Source organism: Sphaeramia orbicularis, chromosome 6, assembly GCF_902148855.1.
Source record: "Sphaeramia orbicularis chromosome 6, fSphaOr1.1, whole genome shotgun sequence".
Taxonomy (NCBI): Eukaryota; Metazoa; Chordata; class Actinopteri; order Kurtiformes; family Apogonidae; genus Sphaeramia; species Sphaeramia orbicularis.
The window spans coordinates 5,000,569-5,013,326 of record NC_043962.1 but is presented as its reverse complement, the minus strand read 5'-3'; the positions used below and the strand labels follow the sequence as shown (position 1 = coordinate 5,013,326).

General features: G+C 35.1%; 1 protein-coding gene across 1 annotated transcript in view; it reads left to right on the top strand.

Moving 5' to 3' along the window:
• zc3h18 (zinc finger CCCH-type containing 18) overlaps nucleotides 1-12,758 on the top strand; it is a 56,878-nt gene that overhangs the window by 29,241 nt on the left and 14,879 nt on the right. Inside the window, 2 exon segments of the mRNA XM_030137330.1 lie at nucleotides 2,147-2,239; nucleotides 5,333-5,611. Of these exon segments, the coding sequence (XP_029993190.1) occupies nucleotides 2,147-2,239; nucleotides 5,333-5,611 (372 nt within the window).

Below are 12,758 nucleotides of genomic sequence, written 5' to 3'. Positions count from 1 at the left end.
TCAAGAAAATGAACAGAACGATCAAGAAAATTAAACAGAAGGATAAAATTAGCAAATTAATATGGGAAATTTGCAAAAATTAAACAGTGACCAAGAAAATTTAACAAAAATGAAGAACTTGTCAAGAAAATTTCATACTTGTTACAATGACAGTAAAGATATTCTATTCTAAAATAAAGAAAATTAACCCAACATGAATCCAAATGATGAAATAAAAAAAAGGATGAAGAAAATTGCAGAAAAATGAACAACTTGTCAAGAAACTAAACAAAACAATCAAGAAAATTAACAAAAATGAAACAAAATGATGAAGATGTGAACAAATTAATTACTGAAATTAACAAAAATTAAACCAAATGATCTACAAAATTCAACAAAAAATTTAACAACAAAACATTATAGAAATGTGGCATAACTGCCATCCAAAAATATTATTCAGTAAATGCTAATAGCAGTCGTGTGTCTTGTTGAATAGATCTATTTTAACCGAGGCGTAGAAATGCCTGACGGTAATGATTAGATTATAGTGAGTTAATGACTCATGATATAAATAGATTTATTTTAACATACTGGACTGATGCCAAAGTTTAAAATAAATACAAAGTGATGACTGATGTAGATACTGGATTGGTTGGATTTGTTTTTCTCATTTTTGCCAGTGAACAATGATAAATATTACTCAACTGTTTTAAACTCTTTATGAACTCGGAATGAGCACAAATTCACTCACACAACTTTATGAAACAACGCAAACACCTGATACGATGATTATCTTATTATCATTAAACCTACATTTTACAATCAAATGTTGGCAATTACATCTCAACATGTTCATTTCTATGTAAAAGCTTTACTGTAGAATTCACACTAAACTTTAGCAACATCTTAGTCAACATAAATGGACACAGAGGTTCAGGTTAATACATTCATTACAGCTGTAGTTCACAAATGTTTTTAGCTGAAGACCCAAAAGTGAAGTGTGACATCTGCTTTGTGACTACATAAACACAAGAACATTAAACAAAAATGAACGTGTCAAGAAAATGAACAAGACAATCAAGAAAATTCACCAAAAATGGAACAAATTAATGAAGGAAATTAACAAAAATGACACAAAACAGTGAAGAAAACTGAACAACTTGTCAAGAAAATTAACAAAACAAAGAAAATTTACCAAAATGAAATAAAGAGAAATAAAGAAATGGCAACAATATAATGAAGAAAATGGTCAGTGAGCTTAACTAAGAATATAGTCGCAAAATGTTTCTTTTTTTAAGAAGTTTTCTTCTTTTTGTACATTGTCAATATTTTTCTGTATGTTTTTCGTTTAATTTTGTGTGATATTTTTATAGTGTTTGTGCACTTAAAGTGTTTACTGCTAAACAGATTTTCATCGTTCCTGTTACATTGACAATAAAGATGTATTCTGTTTTTTTTTTTTTTTTTTTTGACACTTAGTTTTTATTAGTTATTTATCACTTTGTCATACAGAACATAACAAACAACAATCGGCAACAGATAATAGTCACAATCTAATAGTAAAGATAATTTAAGTTACAGTTATGAAATGGCAATCAAGTTACACAATTTCATTTTTAGAGCAGCAGTTTATGTAACACTTAACAGAACTATGAGACAAACCACCAATTAGTTGTTTTTAAAGAAACTAATCCATTTGCCCCATCTTATTATGTAAAGTTCAGCTTGAAGCCTCAGCATAAATGTTAATCTTCATTTTGTGAGTTTCATCAACAATTTTCAATCAGTCCTCCAGCACTGGTAGATCAAGCCATTCACGAGTGATTGTTTTTTTGTTTGTTTTTTTGCTGCAGCACCAAGATTTTTAGAAGGTATTTATCATTATTGTCAAATCACCAGGAAGCTCTCCTAGCAAAAGTGGTAAAGTGGATTGCTGTAATTTAAAACCCAAAATCTGTTCTATTTTATTCCGACATCTTTACAAAAAGTTGTACTTTTCATACAGGGCCAAAAAATGTGGGTGTGGTTTGCCTCTGTGTCTTCTATTCTATTCTATTCCAGTCCAGTCCAGTCCAGTCCAGTATGGATCACCATAATTTTGCCGTATGCTGTTATCATATATGAAATGAAACTACATCCTGCTGACCTTTTTATGTTTGATGTCTAGATCTCGATCCTTCTCCACGTCTCCTTCACCAAGTCCAGCAGCACAGAGGAATGCGAAGAACCGACCGGACCTGCCTCCTGTTCCAGCTAAAGGGTAGGTGTAAACGTAGACCTGTTTCATCCACAGTCAACCATGATTATTGATCTCAGCTTCATTCATGTTTCTACTCACAAACACATTCACCGTAGGTCAGTATGAAGCTCAGCACGTCATTTTCACTGCACCTGGAATGATTACTGTTCATTAGCTGTAGCAGTGCATGTGCTCTGTTAGCATGCGACACTATATGGACAAAAGTATGTGGTCATGTTGACTTCACATGTTTTTTTTCTAACAGGGGTCTGGGATACACAACAGTAAAGACAAATCACATAATATAGTTTTATATTGTGATAAATATCATATTGATTATTACTATTGATGTTCATGATCTCAAATCCTCATGAACAGGACATCTTACAGCTGTAGCCTTGATGTGTCCCAATATTTTTGTCCATATAGTTTATAAATGTCAATATTTCCTCAAAGTTTAATGGGAGATTTTTTTCCCTAAGTGACATGTGAAGAAAGTAGATGGTTAGTTGTGGTAGAAAATTATTATTTACAGTCAGAGCATAAAAAAAATTTCAGAAATTTAGAGGTAGAAAATTTAAATTCACAGTCATGGATTTAAAAAAAAAACAAAAAAACAAAATCAATGTTGCGAGAAATGAAGTCAGAATCATCTCTGAGGCAAATAATCTCTGAGAAAAGAAACACATTGTTATGGAAAAAATATTACTCTACTAATTTGTCTATAATAGAGAAGGATAAGTTCAAACGTTCAGTGTCAAAGAAATCCCTTTATTTGGAGCTCCATAGAAAGAGATCCCCCTCAGACAAAGACTGAGACGGTCTGACCCCAAAAATACAAATCACCCTGTAGTCTTCTGTCTCCCATGAAAAAATTATGACGTGTGGAAAGTGTTTTGGTTAGTGTCAGGAACTTAGAGATAAGACCCCTGTGAGAAATGTTGGTTTGACCTTCTACTCTGGACACAACACAAAAGAGGTCCAAACTGCTCTATAATACACAGTGACATGAATATATCTGAAATAGAGTTAGAAGCCTATATGATATATGAAATATATGAAAATATATATGAATATATATGGATATAAGTAATTTTGCCATTACATACTCCCCCCTCTTGATCATTCATTGATCACTAAGAATAAACCATAACAAAAAGACCAATCACACACATCCATCCCTACACCCCCGTCAAGGTTCAAGTAGAGATTTCCTAAACCATCACAGAAGAATGCTTTGTTTTCCCAGAGGGCAGACTCTTAAGTAATCATCAAGCAAATGTATAGAAAACAGAGAGATTTTCATATGTACATGTTAACAAGTTTACCAAGTACCAAGAGAAACAGGCTCATCATCCGGAAAAAAAAGTTGTTTAAGGAATATCTGAAATAGACAGTATCTGCAAACATGTCTGTGCACTTTCTGTGTTTCTGTGGGGTGCCCAATTTACAAACAGAGGTCATCGTACATATGGACAGGAAAAGGGACCTAAAGGTAAACTAAATCTCCAACGGGACAGAAGTGCAACATGAGTTTGGAGTCGGTGAGGTTCACCGGAAAGGATCTGAAATATAATGTGTGTTCAGTTTGTTTGGACTTTGTTTCATTAGGTGAAATTATAAAAATGGGTGCTTTTATTTTAAAAGAATTCAATTTGTCCACATACTTTTGTCCATATAGTGCACTGGTGTCAAACATACGTAGGACGAATTTGTGAATTACGAAAATTACACTGAAGCTATTAACAATCAAGGATGGTAAAATCCTTTTAGTTCAGGTTCCACATACAGACTAATATGATCTCATGTGTGTTGGACCACCAAAATATTGTTGTAATAACCTTTGAATAATGACGACTTCAAATTTTTCTCTTTGTTTTCGTGCAAAAAAAGTAAAATTAAATGTTTACATGTTTTACAAACTATCCTTTCACAAAAAATGTGAATAACTGGAACAAATCTGAACAACCTGAAATGTTTAAAGAGAAGTGCAATTTTAACAGTAGTCTGCCTCTTATTAAATGTTTAATGTGTTTGTAGATCCATTTTGGTCTGTAATTTGTAATACATATGTATAAATGATAAGCTGCAGCAAAATATTGTTAAAATTGCAATTAATTGCAATTATTATTCCTGTTATTCACATTTTTAAGGGAACTTTGTAGATGTAAACATTTTCATATTGTAATTTTTAGGGATATCCTGATCTGATCTATAGATTGGTATCAGCTGCTGATCTGGCATTTTTTTTAGAAGATCAGATTTAGTCACGAGATCAGGCCGATCCGGGACCGGTTCTGGGGGAGTAAACAAATGTCCTGCCCCCTCAAATTAAAGTTTTGGAAGGTAGGGAAAATAAAATGAGCTACACAATAGCAGGAGGCTTAGAGGAATTAGTAGATTGTCTATAGGTTTCTCTTTCTGGTCCGGTAGTGATGCACGAATCGGGTTTTTTTCAATCCTTGGGGCTTTTGTGGAATTAATTGACCCGACCCAACCCACCCCACAAATAAACCGACATCCTTTTGACTTGCCCCAACCCGACCTGCGAGTATAACCCGCTGATCTGCGTATTACGAATGTACGTCACAGAACCCACCCCCATATAATCCCTGGACAGACCCGTCCATAGACGTTGTACAGCAGTGGCAAACATACGGCCCATGGGCCAAAACTGGTCTGCCGAAGGTTCTAATTTGGCCCACAGTATGAATTTGGAAAGTGCAAAAATTATACTAAAGTTATTAAGAGTCAAAGGTATCAGTTGTTTTAGTTCAGGTTCCACATTCAGCCCAATTGTGATCTCAGGTAAAATAATAGCATAATAACCTATAAATATTGACTCCAAATTTAAATCAAAATTTCATTGTAAAATGTCGTATCGTTGTCAGCAAAACTAGTCATAAAAAATATCGGATCAAAAGCAAAAAAAGTCCAGATTGGGACACTTTTCACTGTTATTATTTTACTGGTTTGGCCCCCTACTGATCATATTGGGCTGAGTGTGGCCCCTGAACTAAAATGAGTTTGACACCCCTGATACAGTGTATGACTTAGAACATGCCTGCTCGTGTGCATGCTTCAAAAAACAAGAAATGCCTTTTCCCCCTAAAGTGTTCCGCTGAAGCCTGGTGCCATGCCTCCGCCTCGTAGGGACGCCAAGCCTCCCATGAAGAAAGCTCCCAGTCCTCCTCCACCCGGTGGACCGCAGGGCAGGCCGCCCAAGCCCATGGCAGAGGGAGGGAAGCCCCCCCCCAACCCACGGGAAGCCGGAGGCCCAGGGTCCGGGCCTCCTGGTGAGGGACCCAGGAGGCCGATACCGCCACGGGAACCCGGAAAACCGCCTAACCCGCGAGAAGGCAGGCGGAAAGAACGGCAGCATGTTCCCCGCAGGTAGGTGACTGTTCACATCACACTGAATGAAGGCCTTAATTCTCCTTAAAAATGATAATTAATCCTTAAAGCTGACACTCAAAGGTCTTTAAAATCCCACAGACACAATAAATTTCTATATTTTCTTTGTAAATCTGGGTACAGAATTAGTCCAGTGTGTAATTAATGCTGATCATTTTATTCTAACAGAGATGGGAATGAGTGGAGTGTCCAACAATTATTCATTGGTCGGGTGGTCAAGTATGAGCTTTAGCAGCTTGAACATCAGTAACAGAAACATTATTCATAGACAAATGGAAATGTAACATTAGTGGACGTAAACGTGGTTCAGACTGGTTCAACATGAGGTCTGTTGGAGTGATATTTATGTGAATGGAAGGAATGAAATTTGACCAAAGAGAAAGATGTCTTAAAAAGTTCTAAATTTGGCTTCATCAAACCTGCAGATACCCTGTTTGTGTATTTAGTGTATTTTTTGCATTACATTATATTCTAGCATATTTTTTGTATAAATTAGTGCATTGTAGTGTAGATTTGGAGCATTTTAGTGTATATTTGGGTCTATTATAGCGTATTTTTGGAGCATTTTAGTGTATTCTTTTATGTATTTTATTCTGCATATTGGTATATATTACCTATGAGGCCTGTTGGACTGTTATTTATGTGAGGTCTGAAATTTGACCAAAGGTCTTAAAAAGTCATAAACTTAGCTTCCTCAAACCTGCAGATACCCTGCATATACTGTTTCTAATGCCACAGTCACCAGGGCTCCATTCAACATAAAGTGTTACTAGATGTGACATAAAACCAAGCAGATCACAGACTGAGCTTGAATCATCCCTGCATCTGGACTTTCATGGGTCATCGTGCCACGAGGTTTGATGTTCAGCCAATTTAGAGAAAACTCTCTGAAAATGTTGGATTCTTGATAAATTCACCACATATTTGAGCCGAAATGGCTGTATTCATGTATGAGAAAATCTTTGTCCAGTCCTTGTATTAAGTAAAAACACTTATTGTTTTAAAAAGTTATATCATGGTCAATATAAATTGGCTTTTTTGACAATAATTTGCCAAAAAAAATTAAAAAATACTGTTAAATCTCAAAGTTTAAACAAATTTATACCAAATAACATCAGTGGATTAAAAGTTTAAGATTAAAAGCATAGAATGGAAAATAACCGATTGCCTAATTATTCATTTGGGATTTTTTGTGTCCTCCAGTGACTTGGAGTTTCTTCTGTTTTCATGATGTAATTGTAACTAGAAATACTGATAAACCAGTTAGTGGGCCTTCCAGATACAGGCTTATTTACTTAAGACACTTTCAGTTCATTCAGCAGATCTCTGTTGTACTAGTTGTGGGATTAGTGACATCAGTTTCCTGGACCTGTTCAATGAAGTCAAAAGTCAGGCAGAAATTTTTCACAAATTTTATTGCCCGTATTTCATTTGTTAAAGAAATCAGTCAGTCCAAGAGTGTTAATACTTATCATAGGTGCAGTATGTTTACAGTTGTAAGTCTAATACCCTGTACTTCAGTGTTTTTCAACCTTGGGGTCGAGACCCCACATGGGGTCGCCTAGAATTCAAATGGGGTCGCCTGAAATTTCTAGTAATTGATTAAAAAAAAAAAAAAAAAAAAAAAAAAAACAACAACTTAATAGAAAATATATGGTGAGTTGACAGAGACAATCCCAGTCCATATGAACTCTGATGAACTCTGAAGCTGAAGCACTGTGGTACTGTTTATGTTTCAAATGTTCATTGTGGTCGGTTTCAGATTCTACAGCTCTTTCATAATTTGAGTTACTGTTTTTTTCAGGATTAATTATCAGCCTTGTAAATCCAAGCTGGACTGACTGTACATATCGTGACCAAGGAAAATAAAATTCTCCCTTGGTGCAGTAATCTACACCTGGCTTTTCTGCCTCCATCCTTAATAATATACATTATATAGACTAAATGTCGTCTAAAATTATGTTTATTTGCAACATAGTATAGCAAATTATTACATGATCAAAAACAAATTAATTTTAGCCAAAAAAAAGTCTCTGTTTTGAATGTCTGGGGTCGCCAGAAGTTTGTGATGTTAAAATGGGGTCAGGAGAGAAAAAAGGTTGGGAACCACTGCTCTACTTTGAGTTGTTTCAGTAACAGTGAAGACGGCATCACAATAGTTGTCGCAGCATCAGTTTGATAACTGACGAGTATGATATCTACAGTTGAAATGAGACAAGCCGGTCCTTCCCGTACCTTCCAGAGTCTCCAGCTAGAGCAGGGGTGTCAAACATTCAGCCTGTGGGCCAAAGCCAGCCAGCCAAAGGTTCCAGTCTGGTCTATGGGATGAATATGTGCAAAAAAATTATACTGACAATATTAACAATCAAGGATGTTAAAATCATTTTAGTTCAGGTTCCACATTCAGACAAATATGATCTAATGTGGTTTAGACCAGTAAAATAATAACATAATAACCTATAAATAATGACAACTACTCATTTTTCTTAATTTTATTGTAAAAAAATTCAAATTACAAGAATGTATTTACATTTACAAATTATCCTTTAACAAAAAATGTGAATAACCTGAACAAACATGAACAACCTGACATGTCTGAAGAGAAGTGCAATTTTAACAATGTACTACTTAACCAAATTACACTGAAGATATCAACAGTCAAGTGTGTCAAACTCATTTTAGTTCAAAACTCCAGATTTCAACAATATTCTGCCCGTTTCTAAAAGTTTTGTGCCTTTGTAGATCCGATCCCTTATGCACATGTGTAAATGATAATTTGAGGCATAATATTGTTAAAACTGCACTGATTTTCTTTAAGAAATTTCAGATTGTTCATGTTTTTGTGAATGGATATTTTATAAATGTAAAAACTTTCATAATTTCAGACTTTTGCACTAAAACAAAGAGAAAAATTTCAGTTCTCATTATGTATAACTTATTATGCTATTATTTTACTGGTCTGACCAGTTTGATAAATGAGTTTGACAGCTCTGAGCTGGAGTATCTATTCAGGATGAGGTTCTAGTAAAGATCCGTATCTGCTGCAGTATCGTCTGTCAAGGAAACTGTCACAACACGAAGTGAATTTAATTCATGCTGGGAATCAGGAAAAGGAAAAACTTATCTTCCTGTTCTGTGCATTATGATTAATTACATCAAGGTAGCCAGTATCAAAACACAGGCCGATGCTTCAGTGGGGTTTTCTACAGTTTTGACATCACCTGGCCCAAACACATCTGAAAACTAGGTTAATGATAAACTGAACCGGTACCTTCTGTCAGGAACTGTTAGTCCAGTTCAGGGTTTTCCAAAATGCTGAGGCTCTGTTTTGGCTCCAGTGTTCTCCTTCAAGTTCCTTCGGAGTTTCAGTTTTCCAACCAGAAAATATTTGTCTTTCAGTACAAATTTATTTTTGTTTAGGAGAGATGTATTGCACCAGGTTGTAGTACTAGTGCTAATTTCCACCTGTCGTCCCTGGGAAGGCTGGTGTTCTCATTAGTAAAAAGCAGGCATTGATGCCAACTGAAACATACAAAGCAGTGTAAGATGTATTTTCATAACTCCAGTGATGTTAAAAAATCATTCACATCCAACCATTCACTCTTATTTGTCCCACTGCTGTCTGACACACACACACACACACACACACACACACTCACACTCACTCACTCACACTCTTAACACGTTTACATCACATTACATTATGGCTACGGGTTTGGTTTGAGCGTAGCCGTTTTTTCACCAAGTGCAAAAATGTGTGATAGTTCGTAATTGTTTGTAGCTCCATTGGTAATGTGTTCCACTGTTGCATGTAAATATAGATTATTACACATCATAATGCATGAGTGTCAAACTGGTTTTAGTTCAGGTTCCACATTCAGCCCAATATGATTTGAAATGGGTCAGACCAGTAAAATAATAACATGTTAACTTATAAATCATGACAACTACAAATTTTCACCATGTTTTAGAGTGAAAAAAGTAAAATTAAATGATGAAAGCATTTATATCTACAATCTATCCTTTAAAAAAATCTGAGTAACATGAACAACCTGAAATTCCTTAGGAAAATTAGTTGAAATTTTAACAATATTCTGCCTCAAGTTTATCATTTAAACATATACATTACAACTTCAGGTTGTTCATATTTGTTCAGGTTATTCACATAGAATAAAGTAGAGTAGAATACATCTTTATTGTCACTGTTTCAGGAAAAATGAAAATCAGTTTATCAGCAGATTCTTGAAGAGTAAAAAGAAAGACTGTATATAAAAACTATCACACAAAATTATACTGAATATGCATATCTATATTATAAAAGAGAAGTGGACTCTGTCTGTGTGTCTCGGGCATCACAAAAAATCTGTACAGAGCTGACTGCTGCAGTTTGGCATACTTATGTATTTTTGGTCAAGGAAGAGGCTAGTGAAAACAGCAAGTTGATGTTGCCATGGTGTCAGATTTCATGTGCAGAAACAGACATGCCAGCTGAGAGGTTATTTAACTGAAAATGCCAGTGGAATTTACCAAGAAGGTAAAGGAATGACCTGTATCAGAGGATCTAGAACCCGTGATTCCCCACAGGTCAACACAGTAGTTTACTCACATACAAAACTACAAAGAAATGCTGAACATATACAAAAGATCAAACTAGTTGACAGGAGAGAATAAATGTTTAAATGGTAAGGATGCTATTAATAAAGTTTAAAAAGATGCTGTTAAGCCTCATGATTTATATAGGTTAGGATACCAAAGGATTAATATACATGTGTATTTATCGTTCATTAATTTTGTGATTTTTACAGTTAAATATAAACAACCTAATAATAGAATAGAATATTTTTGTTCTTGTAACAAGTCCAACCAAATGAAAAGTGCCATTCAGTCTGTACATCATATATAAAACCTACTTTAAAAATACAAATAAAAGGAGCTAAAATAAAGAGATTTTAAGTCAAATAATAGGTAAAAAAAAAGAAGAAAAACCAAGCAGAAACTCATCACTCACACACAAGCATGCAATCTGTTTTTGCTTTCATCTCTTTAAAACATCATACACATCAGATGTGTTTTTCTTTAGTGTTGTGACTGTTGTTGGGTAAAAACTGTTCTTACATCTGTTTGTCCTTCTATTTATTGTTCTGTATTGTCTTCCAAAGTAAGAATTTAAAGCAAAGCGTGCTATTTATTAGCCTGGCCAGCCATCCGTCTTTCTCAAAGAGAAATCTGTCTGGAATCGTGGGGCTTGAATCCAAATATGAAGGTGGCACTAACAGGTGCTGAGTAAACCAATCACAGATAAGACAGATGTGATTACTGTCGCTTTTGTCAGAGAAACTTGAGAATACAGGGTATAATCTGTAATTCAACCCTTATTTTTGAATCAAGTAAACAACCAACAACAGTTGTAAAGAGATTTGCTGACTTGGAACTGACTTTGACTCACAACAAAAAGAATGTGTGTATGACGCATTGTGAAACACCTGCCCCCCAGACTTGTGATAGGTCAGTATAGAATAATCGTACATATTTCACAGCGGCTGGCCCAACTCCAGACTGTTTTCTCAGAATTGAATACACTGGGAAGACCGGATGGCTGGCCCTTCTAGCAATTTATTACTTGTTAAAATCAGTTTAGAGAAATAAAACTTACAAAACTAAACAAAAATCAAACACTGAAGATGCAATTTAAAAAAAAATAGAGTAACTAGAAAAGACTCGGAGAGTGCAGACCTCCGCCAAGGCAGATCAGCCCCCCCCCCCCCGGTCACCAGCAAAATTTAATTATTTGTTCCTTGTGCCAGTATCAACATTTCCTGAAAATTTCATCCAAATCCATCCTTAACTTTTTGAGTTTTCTTGCTAACAAACAAACAAAACCCCATGAAAACATAAATGACTGTTTTGTCTGATAGTGGGTGAGTGTTGCTTCTGTATGGGAAGTTCTACTCATGCCTCATGCTCCCTGTGGACTAGTGTGGGTTAAATGTAGATAATGGAAGAAATTGGACTTCATCAGCTCCATTGTGCTTCATATCAGACTCCTGGTGAGTCATGTCCCTGCAAACAATACTACAATACGAATCTGGTCCATTTGGATCCATGTTTTAATAGGCCACTGTTCCAAAGGTCATATTTGACTCACATTTCTACAATAGATGTGAACTTTGGATTGTTTGTGGACGCATTCCATAATACTTGTTAAAAGTGTTTGGCATCAACAGCTATGGTACACTGTTCATCCACATATGATTCCAGATCAGATAAGAGGGAAACCTGTCGAAGCAGTTCAAATGACTGTTGGACATATTTGAGATGCTTTCTTCTAGTTTTCATAAAGCTGCTACAAGGTGCAACTTCAGAGAGAAAATTGAAATTACTGCCTCATAGTTGTGTGCCACCTAAAACCAATCAATTAGCATCCATTTTTTTTAATACACAGTGGTGATTTTGAGGAAAAGATGTGTGTATTTTTGGGCAAAATGGAAGTTTACTGTATTGTTGTGTGGTTGTAGTGAATCAGTCTCAGAAAACATGGTATATTCTTTAAAATGCAGATCTCAAGTTACATTAAATGAAATTTAATACAAATTACCAAATCACGAAATATTAAAGTGTGGGATTTTTGTTTTGGCCAGATTGTGTAGAATCATCCATTCATTCCAGTAAACTAATTACACATTATCTAGGTCTGGAAACACAATAACTTTTCCTCAGTAATTTGATGTGATACTCTTAAAAAATACATTTGTTAGGACCACTGGCATTGCCCATTGTGTTTGCATAAAGGAAACACTTGTAAAAGGTAAAATGCAGACGTTGTAGTCTGTCATGTTATCTATTCTACTGTAGGTTGTTTTGATGAATTGAAATTTTAGCTTTTATTTCTTCATCATGGATGCAAAATAAGTTAATAAGAGACACAACTAGAAGAGGGCTGCAATTTAATTTTATTAAAAGTACTCAAAAGATGTCATTTTTGTTCATTCTAGTCTTATGTTGCTTTGTTCACCTAAGTTAACAGGCCCTTGTTTCACAAATATGTAGTTTATGTTTTTTATTGGTTCCAGTTTGCAGTTATTAACCCATAAAAACCCCAAAAGGCACTGGTGAGCAAAAGCATCTA